The sequence below is a fragment of the Anastrepha obliqua genome, chromosome 1 (assembly GCF_027943255.1).
Source record: "Anastrepha obliqua isolate idAnaObli1 chromosome 1, idAnaObli1_1.0, whole genome shotgun sequence".
NCBI lineage: Eukaryota > Metazoa > Arthropoda > Insecta > Diptera > Tephritidae > Anastrepha > Anastrepha obliqua.
The window spans coordinates 5,730,328-5,745,257 of NC_072892.1; the positions used below are offsets into that span (position 1 = coordinate 5,730,328).

The window sequence follows — 14,930 nt, forward strand, 5'->3', positions numbered from 1 at the left end:
GCGGTTTTTAGGTGATCCTGAGAAAAGCATCGATTTTTCTTTAAATTGCTCTTAGCAGATTCGGTTCCTGTATTAAATTTTTGGAAAAGTAGTCCATTACAACATAGTTCTAAAGCCAATTTTGAGCAGCCCAAATTTAAAGAAGCTATTTTCAGTTTTTCTGACAGTTTCTCTCGAAAGAATATATTTAATGCATGAAATATGTTGTACTCTATAGAATTAATTTTATATGATGATATGTTGACGAGCTTGAACTGGACGTCAATATCATTCAAACTTTTCTTCTTTCCTCTTGAAGTAGCTAAATATTTGTCCTCAAAATAAACTTATCTTTATTGAAAGAACGGGAAAACATTTGAAGTAGAGAACTATCAGCAACCTACATATTTAAGTATTTTTCGAACAGAAAAAAAAATATTTTACTAAAATTAACTGCCATATTTTTGCATCTCACTAACAACTCGTGAATGCTTGCCAAAAATATTAGGGGGTTTCAGGCAGAGCGCGGTAAGGCAGTTAAAGCTTTGTCATAGGCAAAATAGTTTAGATACCAAATACCAAACTGGAAAAAATCGAGTAGTTACTTGCAAGTACAGGTGTCGAGGAAACACTAGTCACGTTGCGAGCCATTTCTGGGATGAAAAAGCTCTTTATAAAATTCATTTATCATACTCAGGCGTCATAGAACTGTAAATAGAGGACAACATCCACAAGTTAAAGTTGAATCTTGGAGAGGGAGTACTATACTGAATGCTGCAAAGTTTATATAGTCACATACCCATGCTCGGAATACCAACAACATACACTTCTTTACACATTCTCTCCCTATCTCTCCTACTCAAGAATAATAGAAACAAGATTGCGCCCATCAGAGAGGGTGTGAATCTTTAAGTTTGGTGTTTGATTCTTTTTTTTTTAATTTAAAGCTACCGAAAATGTAAGTTAAAAAGGAAACTCTATTATTAAACAAAAGAAGGTTAAAAAAATCACTCTCAATTTTGATAATATCAAAGTGCAAATTTAATTTTTTGTTCCTTTTAAGGTTATGCAAGAATATTAAATCTTCTTTTCTAAACTATTTTTAACATGGCAAACCTTTTTACACATTTTAAAAAGCGTTTGAATTTACTGAATGCAATTTAAACTACAGAGTTCGTTTTTTCCGGTCCTCAATCCTTAGTGGGACATAGGTCATCAAGAGGTGTATTCATAGTAAAAATAAACAAAAAAATACCGAGAAATACAGAAGAAACCACAACAAAATTTTTGCAAAAAGAGTGCCTTATCTTGTTAATACATAACCTCAAATATAGCAAAAAAGTCGTTCTCTTAAAAAAAGGGTTTCTCTTAACAAAAAACTTATAAATTAAATTGTAGATAACTATAACACATTTAGTCAAAAAAACAACGCACATTTTAAATTCAATTGGTTACGCATACAAAGTTCTTTAAGTAATTAATAATAATATAATAAATACCAAATAAACCAATAAAAATTTGGTATTCTATTTTCTTTAAATGGGCATTTTAGATCGTTTTTATATTCAAATCTAGGCAACACTGCAGTAGCGAGGGAGAGACTTGACTGGTGGAAGGAGAAGAACATCAACAGCAACCGCAATCGCGGGCAATGCGACCAGATGTTAAAAAAAGGGAAGCTAAATAAAACTCAGTGAATTATTGAATTAATTTTTAAAAAACGTATATTTTACAAAATTTTAATTAATCACTCGGTAGCAACGGTACCACGATAGGCGCCATCTCATTATTCTTTCCGTTATATTCTCACATCTCTTCTTCAAGTTTCTTAATTTGCTCCCTTACTAACTGATCTTTTTTGAAATGACATTATCAAACCAACCTATTTCTTTTGTTACATAACAACAACAACGTTTTACATTTTGACTCTTCCTAAATTGTTAAGCTTATTTTGTTGCAAGATTATTAAAGCTATCTTCGAAAAGAACGGATTATTATATCATTGAGACCCATCCAGTTGCCATGACTTACCTTGTAAAGTCACTAAATTGCGAATTTGCTATATATTCCCATGACTTGCAACTTTATTTATAACTTTTTATTGTGCTGAGTTCTTCCTTTAAAGTCTAATGAATTAAATTGCCACCCAAGTAAACATTTCAGCCGAAACATTATTAACTGCAGGTTTTAGCATCAACGCAATAATATCTAAATTTCTCGAGTAATTTCCAAAATTGGCACACCTCACTACTTCCAGTTTATGTTTAGTCTAAATTTATTTCCATTTTCAATCGTTTTCCGACTATAATAAAATTTCGCCAAAATATCGATCGTCTCTATGATTCATTGCTTTTGCTGTACATAAATATTTCGGTACATTTAATTGCATTTTGCGCGCGGTTTTTATAAATATTTATAATAGAATTTAATATGCTAGTGTGCAAAGTAAATTTTGTGAGGAAGGCCTGCCTTTATTTTTATTTATTTAAACAATAAAATAACGCAAATAAATCCATAAGAAATCTAAGTCTAAGCTAAAGCACCTGACCAGCTAAATATTTCTAGGTTCGCTAAATATTTTTGCTAGTTTGGAATGCTTGGAATTTCTGTCTTGAAATTTTGGTGAAAGCAGAGAAATGTCTTGAACTGCTCAAGAGCGAATCGATTAATTAGCCTCTTAAAGCGATCACCATTCTCGCTGACGCTGTTGACGGCTCTTAATTTGTTTTACTTTATTTATTTATTTACATTAGAAGGTATACGTATACACATAGGGGGAGATATAATTAAAGCATTTACTATATTTTTATTTTGAGCCTCTTTGCCTTGATTTATTTCAATTTTGTTGCACCACTGCGCTCTGGTGTGATGGCTTTGCAGGCGTCGCGAGTGTCTGAGTTACTTTGTGTTTCGGTCTGGTCGTAACGAAAATCGATTTTGATTTTTGACACATTAAAAATGCGTTTAAATATAAACATGGCACGGAAAAACGCGAAATGCGCTGTGCTGAAGAGTCGCGCATCAGAGCAAAGAACCAATTAGTTTTCAATGATAGCCACACTGTAAAAAAATAGCGGAATAGTGAGATGACAAGAATGATGGAATACAAGAATGAGGGGAATTTCGGTGTGATGTGCGTTGTGAGAGAGAACTGTGTGGAAACTGTCAAAATTGCTTACTCTTGTAAATAAAAATGAAAAGTTAAGTTAGGTTACGCTGAAAATGGAGGGAGATTAAAAAGAGAATAAATGGAAAAAAGGGAGAGAGAGATTATAATATAATAATAAAAGTCATGATGGAAAGAATAATGAGATGGCGCCCATCGTGGTACCGTTACTTTGCTCTCCGCGAATTTGACAATGAGTTACGTAACTTGATTTAGCATTTTTTTTATTTAGTCTCAGAGTTTCAGTTCTTTTTTCATGACATTTTTCTAGCCTGTTCTAATTAAAAGTAATGCTTATAATTTTGTAAAATATACAGTTTTTAAAGATCAGTTCAATAATTTACTCAGTTTTATTTAGCTTTACTTTTTTTAACATCTGGTCGCATTGCCCGCGATTGCAGTTGTTGTTGGTGTTGTTCTGCATTCAGCAGTCCAATCTCTCTCTCGCTATTGCAGTGTTGCCTAGCTTTGGATATAAAAACGCACTAAAATGCTTATTTAAAAAAATAAAATACCAAATTTTGATTGAATTACTTAAAGAGCTTTGTATGCGTGACAAATTGTCTTTAAAAGGTGCGTTTTTTTTTTAATAAATGTGTTATGGATATGTACGATTTAATTTATAAGTTTTTTGTTAAAAGAAACTCTTTAGTTAAGGTAACGATGTTTTTACTATATTTGAGGTTATGTAACAACTCTTTTTATAAAAATGTCATATTAAATTTGCACTTTGAAATTATCAAATTTTATAAGAATCAACAAATTTTCATTAACACTAAAATCTTCTCAGAGTGACCTTTTTTAACCTTCTTTTGTTTAATAATATAGTTTGTTTTAACTTACAGTTTCGGTAGCTTTGAATTAAAATAAAAAAAGAAACAAGCTCGAAACTTAAAAATTTTCACATTTGGGATATAAAAAATCACTAAATTTATTGCGGAGAGCGAAGGGTTGGCAACACTGCACAACTCGGCAAACGTGACGTCACGCACTCTTGATGGGCGCAATCTTGCTTCTATCATTCTTGAATAAAACTCATAAATTACGCCACAGATTTTATCAAATTCATTGACGTCCAAGTAGTGGTAGCACAGTATCGTCTGATTGATTATACTGGCTTACAATTAACTAATAATTTTTTGTATCCAGGTAAAGTTAGGTTAAAATGGTTGTCCAAGAAGTAGGCACATTTGTACGAATAAATCGAGTTCATCCTTTGTGATACTATCGCGAAGGAAGTACGGTGGAGAAAGACCGATAGGATGCTGCTGATGAAGCTCATCAAATTTCTAATGTCAAGGCCTGATACAGCAGCAGGCGTAGCAAAGAGGTAAGAGCCAAGGTACCTAAATCTAAGCACCGTGAGAGCGGGGCAGCTAAGGAGAAGGTGCTGAGATGATTCAACCTCATTCTCCATACAGCTGACTCAAAAAGAACTCGAGGTAATTCCAACACACACCTCGCGGATAGTGTTCTGTGAGAGTACCCACGAAGTTTGAGAGCTGAGATTTTGTTAACTTCAGAAGGTCGCTCAATCGCCCGCGATCCCTACGGGGCCAGAAAGATTTCGCGACCTTACAAATTTGTTACTTGCCCAGCGTTCGCTGAGTTGGCGCGAAGTCCATCACTCCAAGAGCAGATCACAGGTGGTTAAGGGGATTCCAATCCTCTTCCTTCGCGGGAAAATCAGCTCACATGCCCTTTGTCTGGCCAGCTCCGCCTCACAAGTTTTGCTTACTAACATAGCCGCCGAGATGAAAATGCACCTGGACAGAAAATATGATTTTCACTTGTTTCAATAAACGCACTGTGTGGACTATAAAGCACTGATTTTGTAAATAATTTTCCTTCCGCGGAGATATGATACTGACTTTCGGTCAGGATTTCCAGTAGGAAAAAGCTACCACTTTTAAAAAAACATATTAAAAAACACTACATGGGCTTCGCTGTACATATACAGATACATACATGAACACTTCAATCGAGAAGACTTGAATCTGAAAGCTTTTTCACTTCTCGATCTTAAATGTGCAGGGTGACATATTTTTAAAACTTTCACTGCATTAGTCGGTTTTACAGCATTTTTCTACCAGCTTGAGAAGCCCATTGCTTACATATGTGCTTATGAGATAAAGTAAAATAAGAAAACATTTTTAATTTCAATATTAAGCTATTTTTTCAGTGTATGTGCAACAGCGCAACAAGCCGCAAGATAGCGAGCGATATATTTTTAGATCCTTCTAACGGCTAAAATTTCTCTGAACTAAACTAAAACTAAATTGTTCAATAAAAAAATTCTTAGACACATAAAAAACGCATAAATATCAAAAACAAGCAGCCGGAAAAGAAGCAAGAAAAGATATACTACAGCAATGCACATAAATTCAAACAAACTCGTACACACACTTGCATATTCTTAGATATGTATACATGAATGCAGAAGCAGAAAGAATATAATTAAACCAATGAATGTATGCCTGTATGTGTGCCCCACAATTGTCCACAAGGCAGTGGCGACACCAGCAAGAACGAAGTTAGTAATGTGCAATGAGCAGCAACCAGCAAACACGCAATGCAAAAACAACAAACAGTATTCGTTTAGGCAACAGCAACAAAACGCAGCTAGGTAAAATGCAGCAATCACTAGGCATTCAATATGCAAACAAAGAAAAAAAACAATAATTATTTACACTAATACTTGCGCGCTGATTTGGATACCCGCTAAAGCTTTGACGTTCACTGCTGCGCGCTCAGCTGGTGCTCACTACTTTGTTTAGTCGACGTCGCTGCTGTTGTTGGCGTTGCTGTTGGATCTGGTGCTGATGGCTACTCACCTACTAATACTTTTATTTGTGACTGTTTACACTTTGTTGCTATAGTTGTTTTTATTATGGTTGCTCGTTTTTTTATTGGCCAATAAGGTGGCTTTAAAATGTGGAAAGCTTTAAGTTCCAACTAGCCCCTACAATACGTACCACAACACGTGATTGGAGAAATTTTTGTTTTGATTTAGTTGGGGTAAGCATAGTATTGTGCATAGGTGACTTCAGCTTCGTGTGTAGCCTTTAATTATTATAATACATATATAATTAGTTTGTTACCACTGCCAATCGGGAAGTCTGAGACTATTCTCTGCCATTTATCGCTGGATCTCCTTATATAACATCTAGTCACATACTCGCAAATACTTGGCTACTGCTGCTCTGCAGTTAAGGAGAATTATACGCGAAAGAGTAGCGAGCAACACAATTACAGATCAACAGATATAGAAATTGGATATCATTCACGGACATTTTTTATAACTGCTTTAGGTGCTTACTCCCACTTAATGGAGCACACAGCACTCATACACATAAATTGCAGTTTTTTCTGAGAATGCTCCTTTTGTTTTCAAAATTTAAATAACGAAAATAAAGAAACAAATAATCGTTATAGATACGAAGAACCTGACATATCACTGAACCCGTATTCGTTACCTACCCAACAGAGAATAGAGGAGAGCGTATGCTGATGGATTCAAGCAAATTTAAGTCGTTAACTCACTAAGGAAAGGAACTCACGAGTAGCTTCAAAGCAGAAGAGCTTGGTACACATATCCGGGGACTGAAGAGTTTTGAAAAGTAAAACTAGAAGTTAGTAAATCCTTGATCGCTTGTGCTATTTCCTTTGCTTCTTGCAGTTAGTACTTTTGCGATTGCACGTCACTACCTGAATTGGATAATTTTAAAATATTTTGCGAATGATGCCCTGTACAACTAGCACTCGTTCATTTATTTTGCCTACTTAGCCAGCCTATTATACAACCTCAATTTCCACATGAGCACAAAAAACGCATGTAACCTCACTTTTGCGAGAATGTAAAGGATATTCGGAATCAGATGCTGAGTGGTTGTAGCAACTCGTTTACAGGTATTCTTCCAACAACTTTTTTCCTTCTATTCTCTGTGTGTTATCTGCCACGGTTGCATTAATCTAACCTGACTTTTAAGTTTTATGTACAAAAGCTGATTCACACTCTCTTCTTAATTATTCTCATCCACAAAAAAGGTAAAGCATAGTTTCGTTAATATTTCCACATCATTTCCTTTGTGGAGTTACGACTGATTATTTGGTTGCGTAGAGTGAATTTCAAGGCTCTCTTTTAACCTCCTTATGCTTTGAATGACGTAGCCGCACTGTGGAAAAATTTTGTATATTAATACGAAACATTTGTTAAACTCGGCCAAAATCGCGTAACAGCTGGATTAGTTCTATTGAAGATTAATAAGCATCAGCAACCGGTGATTTCTTGCCTTTTATTTGGGAAAAAATTTCGCATGAACGCCATTCAATATTTTTTTAAATAAACATATACATACATATACGTACAGTGGCGAGCATAAGGCAAACAATTTGCTTGCTTCAGCGTCTTGGTGCACTACAGGGGTGATGGGAACTATTGCAACGGCAGTGCTTGAAATAATACTCAACCTGATCACCGATTATATGTCTCTGAAATTCAATTGGGTGGGGGAATTCGGAACAATAATAGAAGAAGAGGGGTGGAAAAGAGGAATGTAACCTAGTCTTAATATTGTTAATATATTTACTGACGGCTGGAAACTTTTGGATGGAGTAGGTGCAGAGATCTATTGCGCAGAGCTAGGCATCAGGCAGACGTTCAAGAACCCAGTTAACCAGGAGCGCAGTTTACATGCCATTTAAACAAGAAAACAACATATTAAAACCCTTAAAGACGATCTGCAATGGCATCGTGACGGATATGAAAGGCCGAATAGACAGGAGGTGAAACATTTTAGCCACTTGTAAAACCGCGAAAATGATGTGTAAAAAGAATGCAGAATAATATGCCAGATTCGTAGCCCTGTCTAGAAAAGAGGGCAGAACTATCGTAGGTATACTGACAGGCCACAATTTGCCAGCGGCACACGGATGCTAGATAGGAATTAGAAACACTGATAACTGCATATTTTTCATTGATCTGGAGAGAGGGAAACTTTAGAACACCTTCTATGTTCTTGCACTGCATTAGCTAGAAGACGCAGACTTATTGCAAGATGTCTACTATAGTAGGCCTCCATCTGGTACCACTAAGGACCATTAACTCTATGTGACGGCTTTCAGAGAGCCAGGTCAACCTAACCTAATCTAATATGGCTCATGCAATTTTTTAATTTTAAGCGACTTATTTTTTTTTAATATTTTCTGTTCATAATAATACTTTTCTGAGGGCTATTCGTAATTTATTCCAAGTAAAAATTATTTTCTTGTGGAAAAGAATGCTCAAGATTGCTTGGAATAAAAAAATCGCAAAAAATCAACTGCATTTTGTATAAATTACATGGAAATTTTTTAAATCAACGCGTGAAACTCTCACTTTATTAATTATATTAAATTTGAATGCGATACAAAACTCCATAATACAATTTATTCTAAAATATCAGATTGAAAATTTTGACGAAAATTGTTTTTTTTTTCATAATATTGTATGATATAAAGCTTAAAAGTTTGGTCCCTATGGTTTTGTTAAAGAACAAACAGAAATTGTATCTCGAAAGCAGAGTTTACTCAATTGTGCACACAACTGTATGTCTATATTTGTATTATTTTGTTACTTCTGATATTTTGCGATTTGCACCCAAAAGCTACTGGCGATTTAATATAAATGTAGGGTATTCAGTGCTTTTATCAAATCAAAGCCAAATTTTTCACGCTTTGATATAAATTTATGTTGATTTCTGTGCCGCCTGATAGTTCAATGGAAACCCCAAGGCGAAACTACACAAACTTGTGAGCAGGCGGCAAAAGTAGGATACAGCTGTGCGCACATGACTTGAGTATGGCGCGACTAACAACAAATATTAGAAAACTATCAAAAACAAACACAGGAAACAGAAATGCAAGTTTTGTATATACATACGTACAAGGTGGTGCAAAATTAATCATCCAATAGTGCCTTTGAATAACTTTTGAACTTAATAAAAAAAAAATAGCTTTGAGTGACGGAAATTTCTATTTCGATCTTTACGCGCTCCAGTGCCTGTCTATTTGTGTACTGCAGCTGTTTAATTCACAAAAAACTACATGTTACATAAATTAATTTTGCGCCACCTTGCATATACACACACATGCAAGCCTTTATCAATAGGTGAGACTCAAAATCTCTGCAGTGATCGGTGCAAGCCTACTTAAATTCTTGTGGCCAAATGTGTGGCCGTAAATTGCAACCGCTCCATATGCAAGCTTTTAAAACACCTTGGCAGCAGCAATAACAACAGCCACGAAATCACAGCGCAAGCGACGATGACAACAACAATAGGCAAGTGCAAAATTAAGCAACGGAATGCCCTACAGCTCAACACATATCAAGGAAATTTATTACCATTACCGCCGTTGTAAGCATTGCATTTGTTTGTGTTCCATCACACTTTATGTTATTGTTGTTATAGTAGTGGAACAATAGTTTTTGGCTACCAAACAGCAGCGTTTGTGTCTACGACCACGCCTCCGTCGCAACGTTAACGCACTGCCTGCACACAGCGCGGCTGTCGTTGGCCGCTGCTCTGAGCGTCGTACGCCAACACTTCCGCCGCGGCTGGTGTAGTGGATGCGTGCTCGCTAGCGGTTGCCCGGGTGCCTGGCTGCAGTTGATAGTGGCGCTCATTGGCGCTTACAACGGCCGCATACGCGTCCGCATTGATGCAAGAAACGATCGCTCGCACTTTCGCACCACCACTTGCCACACTGGCACGCACGCTCGCAGCGTTGGAGACGTTTTTCATAGTTCGAGCGCGCATTCATCTGTTGGCCACGGCGCGCTACTTTTTGCGCGTGTTACACTCGCGCCTTCGCACCTACTTAATTGGAACAGTTTTTGTTTTTCGTTTTTTGTTTTCTGGTACTTAATTTCCGTGACGCTCACTTTTGCATTGATTCGATTTGTTTGCTGCTCGTTTCATTGTTTTCAAAATGAAGTCTTATTTATGCTTGTGAAATGTTTGCGGAATTTTAAGCGCTTTTCGGTGAGTTATTAAAAACTAATTGAAGTAAACAAAGTGAAAATAATCGATTTATATTTCACTACTCACTCAACATAGCCACGCGCCGTATGCTAATGCTTACGGCTGAACGCCTCGTGGCTTGTCAGCATCCCGCAGTCAGCGCGCGTCCAGCGAGCGTCACACTCACGCGGTTGCCTGTTCGTCTGTCGTATCTGGCTGACAGTCATTTTCGGTAAAAAAAGAAAAAACAAATATTAAAAACAAGCGCTTTAGTGTCGCGGAAAGGCAGGCCGATCAAAGGCGGCAGGCAAATTGTCATTTCGCTGCGAAATACTTAAACAAGTAAATACATGCACGCATACAAATGCAAACACGCACACACACACACGAATGTACACATGTATGTATTAATAAATAAATATTTTCAGTTAAAACGTCTGCAACAAAAAGTGAAAGTGCCGGCGTAAGTGAGTGTGCAAGTGTGTAAAGTCGCCAGGCCGCGTGTGGTACACAAACACACACATACAAATATGTATTTATGTATACAAAACGTACAAATATAGACGCGAACGAACGAGTGCTTAAGAAAACCACTCCTTATGAGCTATTTTTACGACACGGAGTAAGTTGATGAAAAATACAGATATTTTAAATTGCAATTAACCAGCTGAGGCTAAAAGGTGCTTGGCCGACTTAGGTTGCTTGCAATTGTTGCTCCCAAATTTGTTGTCCCCAAGTGATTGTTGTTATTATCTGTTATTTTAGATAGAGCATAAAAGTGGCGAGAATGCACACTCACATTCACAGCCACACTGAAATAGAAATAATTTAAATAATTTTTTAACAAACGAACTTCTTGATAATTTTTTTTTAACAGGGCGGTTCATACATAGTTGTGTTTTTGACGTATTCATATACAAAGTGGCGCGAAATTAATCACCATATCAGAAAATGCATAATTTTTGTGAGCTAAACAGCTGCAGCATACAAACATACAAACAATGGAGTGCGTGAAGGTTAACATGAAGATTTCAGTCACTCAAAATTATTATTATTATTTTTTTCATTTAATAAAAAAGTTATTCAAAAACAAAATTAATTTTGTGCCACCTTGTAGATTGCTCTGACACTGAAAGATCTCCTCTACTCGTTATATTGACTGTCAGGAAGTATCGCACAACCACGGAATGACATGAGTCGGGTTACGCTGAATCTGAGCGCTCGGTTGCCTAGACTGAGTGTTTATGGAAAAGAAATTTTGAGTAGACAAAAAAACAAAAACAAATGTGCACGTGATTTTCAAAAAGTTAATGCCGTGAGCCACTTCTTCTCTAGAATAACAATAATATTGTAATAATAGTAATAGTAATGATACGAAAATAATAGTAAAAGTTAAAAAATTGTGAAAATTTACAAAAAAAAAAGAAAAAAACAATTTTTGAAAAATTAAATGCTGATTTAAAAATTATGACACCTTTTCGCGCACGAGCACGCGGGTATAAAAACTTTGATAATTAAGTGCACATTTCATAAAAAAAGTAAAATCTGAAATGACTCCGGCTGGCTTTTTTCTCTTTGATAAACGCAAATTACCAAATTCTAGTCGATAGACAATTTGAAAGATATTTGAGTACCTCCACTTCACTTTCAAATTTCTTTCGAATTCTTTAAATATATTTTTAATACTCAAACTCAAATTATGTAAACCATTTCAATTCACTCTACTCTTCAATTTCAATGACATAATTCTTTTCATTTCAATTTACTCTACTTTAATGACATAATTCTTTTCATTTCAATTTACTCTACTCTTTAATTTCAATGACATAAATTCTTTTCCTTTTTTTTGAAACCCGAAACATAAGTAAACACATGGCATACACCAAATACATTTTTTTGTCATATGATACCCCACTCCAAAGCAAAGCCATAGCTTACTGTGAAGTAAGTTAACCTAAACAAAATTTAAGTCAACCTAAGCAAAATTTCATTGTATAGTATTTTTAAGTGATTTGATTTTATTGATTTTTACTTGTAACAATGTTTGATTGTAATTATATATATTTTATTGATGACAAGACAAAAAGAAAGTATAAAATAAAGCCATTCTATCAGAAGGCAGCGCAGTCTCAACCTGATAGTTGGAAGGCAGTCATTTGCCCTAACTGAATAAAAATCTTTTATTTGAAAAGGAATCTTTAGTCGGCAGGTTTGCTCTAAAGCTCTTCCCCGAAGAAAAGCACTTTTCACCAGAACTTAAGTGAATTCCGAAAAATATGCTTGTAATGGTTTTGTTTTTGTTTATTACTCAATGGCAAATTTCGGAAGGGGCCTATTTGGAGTGAGATGCAATAAATATGAATCATTAAAAAATATTTCGTGCTTTTTACACTAATTCTAGAGACTTTTCTGGCTGAGGTTATCAGGAAAGGCATTCTTACTTACTTGCTTAGCTGGCAACTACAACCGATGGTCAATCTTGGCCGTTGGTACCAAAATGTTGCGCCAATCGCCTCTGCATTATGCGGATTGACGCCAGTTAGAAACACCAAGAGCGGTCATATCGTGTCGACTTGGTTTTTTTTAACATAGATGCGCACGTCCTTTTTGGTGAGTTCCACCAGTACATTTCCAAAAGAGCGCCTTCTTTGCTAGAGCGTAATTGTAAATTTGCTCAACGTGACCTAGCCAGCGCAGCCGGTGAATTTTAATGCACTTCACTACGACGATATTGGCGCACAGCTCCATCTTATCCGGTATGCATCATTTATATTTATATTTATATTTTTATATTTATTCATTTATTCAGTCTACCAATAATTCTTACAGACTATATTAGACAAATTTTTAATTATTAATTAAAGATTATAAACAATTGTTGCCTAAAATTATATAAACTTAGTCTAAAGTCGAGGCTAGGATAATTATTGCAGAATCGAATGCATCTCACCATCGGTTCATTGAGGGCATAGTTAGTTCTATACCGTTGGTCTACAAATAAACGAACCTGCCTTAAATCATGGTGCTTTGTTTGAAATGTAATTAGACTCTGTAACTCACGACAATTTATATTGAGATTTAGAAGATTATACACGAAGAGAATCGAAAAGTAGATTCGTCTGTCCTCAAGGCTTTGTAGTCCAATCAATTTGCGTCTGCCTATATAACTAGGGAGCCCTTTAGGCCAGCGCAGCTTACACAATGCATATTTGGTAAAGACTTTTTGGACTTTTTCAATCTTATTTATATGACATTGGTAGAATGGGTTCCATATTAGAGAACAATAGTCTAGTCGGCTTCGAATTAAGGAGACGTAGAGTGCTTTCAAAGTCAAGGGATCTGAAAAGTCTTCCGTATTACGACGTAAAAATCCAATCATAGAAAAAGCTTTAGAGATAATGTAATCAATATGTTTCGAGAACGTAAGTCCTGAATCGAAGATTATGCCCAAGTCTTTGATTTCTTCTTTCCTACTAAGCATAATATTGTTCAAGAAGTAATTAAAGATGAATGGATTGGGTTTCTTCCTGTATGAAACCACGTAGCATTTGTCAGTATTCAAGTGTAGGTGGTTCATGGTACACCAATCTTGAAGATGTTTGAGATCCTTTTGAAGATTGGAACAATCTTCAATACAGCTGATTTGTAAAAATAGCTTTACATCATCTGCAAACATTAAGCATTTTACATATTGAAATATTTTAGGTAAGTCGTTTATGAATATTAAGAAAAGAATTGGCCCACAGTGAGTCCCTTGGGGTATTCCGGACCAAGCATTAATTAATAATGTAGATTTAGACGATGCTATTTTAACGAATAATTTCCTTCCCGTAAGGTAGCTTAAAAAGAATTTTAAAAGTGTTCCCTTAATACCGCATGCACTCAACTTCTTAATGAGAATAGAATGGTCGACTTTATCGAATGCCTTTGAGTAATCCGTGTAAACTACATCTAGTTGTGCGCGATTTACAAAAGCGTTAATAATATTATTTGTGACTAGTGCCAAATTAGTACAAGTGGATTTTAAGGGGACAAAGCCATGCTGGTACTCGCAGATAAGATCACTAATACGACTTAACATTTTAACTTTGAGAATAGAATCAAATAATTTCGAAATGGTGCTTTGTTTAACTATTGGGCGATAGTTGCATACCTCATTTCGGCTTCCTGACTTATAAATTGGCGTGATTGAGCATATTTTCCAAGCATCTAAGAAAATCGATTTGTTTAGACATTTTTTTTTTTTTTTTTTTTTTTTTTTTTTTTTTTTGTCGGGACAACTAGCAAGTGCAGCACTCAGACATTAATTGAGTCCATTGTACTACACTTGGATTCCCTTTTAATTTTCTTTAAATCTACCCGATCTCCGAAGAAATCTGAGTAGATCTTGTGGTGCCAAGGAGCCAAGATGGTCGCTTCTTAACACATCAGTGCCAAAGACCTCAAACCTGATTCGGGCGAAGGCGGGGCAGACACACAGGAAGTGGTCCGCCGTCTCATCCTCCTCTTCACAAGCTGGGCAGAGTACACTGTCTGAGATGCCCAACCTTTCCATGTGCTTTGCCCACAGAAAGTGGCCCGTCATTAGTCCAACCAGCCGTCTGCACTCCCCTCTGCTTAATGACAGAAGGGTTTGCGACAGTTGATCGGACATGACAGGTAACATCAGTTTTGTCCATCTGCAGCCTCTCTCAGCCTGCCAAGCTCGCTTGTGGGTAGTAGTTACCCATTTGCTAACCGTGGCCGTGATGGCCGCAGAGGGGAGTGGCAAAGCGGGCTCTGGG

The 14,930-nt window shown here is 36.1% G+C and overlaps 1 protein-coding gene across 4 annotated transcripts in view; it reads left to right on the top strand.

Moving 5' to 3' along the window:
- Positions 1–14,930, top strand: part of LOC129250992 (mucin-2) — a 102,586-nt gene that overhangs the window by 9,692 nt on the left and 77,964 nt on the right. The window contains exon 1 of one of the 4 annotated variants that reach the window (XM_054890492.1): positions 10,703–10,768. The exons of the other annotated variants lie outside the window; for them this stretch is intronic. Within the exon in view, the coding sequence (XP_054746467.1) occupies positions 10,746–10,768 (23 nt within the window). The 5' untranslated portion in view covers positions 10,703–10,745. Of the gene's footprint in view, positions 1–10,702; positions 10,769–14,930 lie in introns of those variants that run through there. 4 annotated transcript variants of the gene reach the window in all.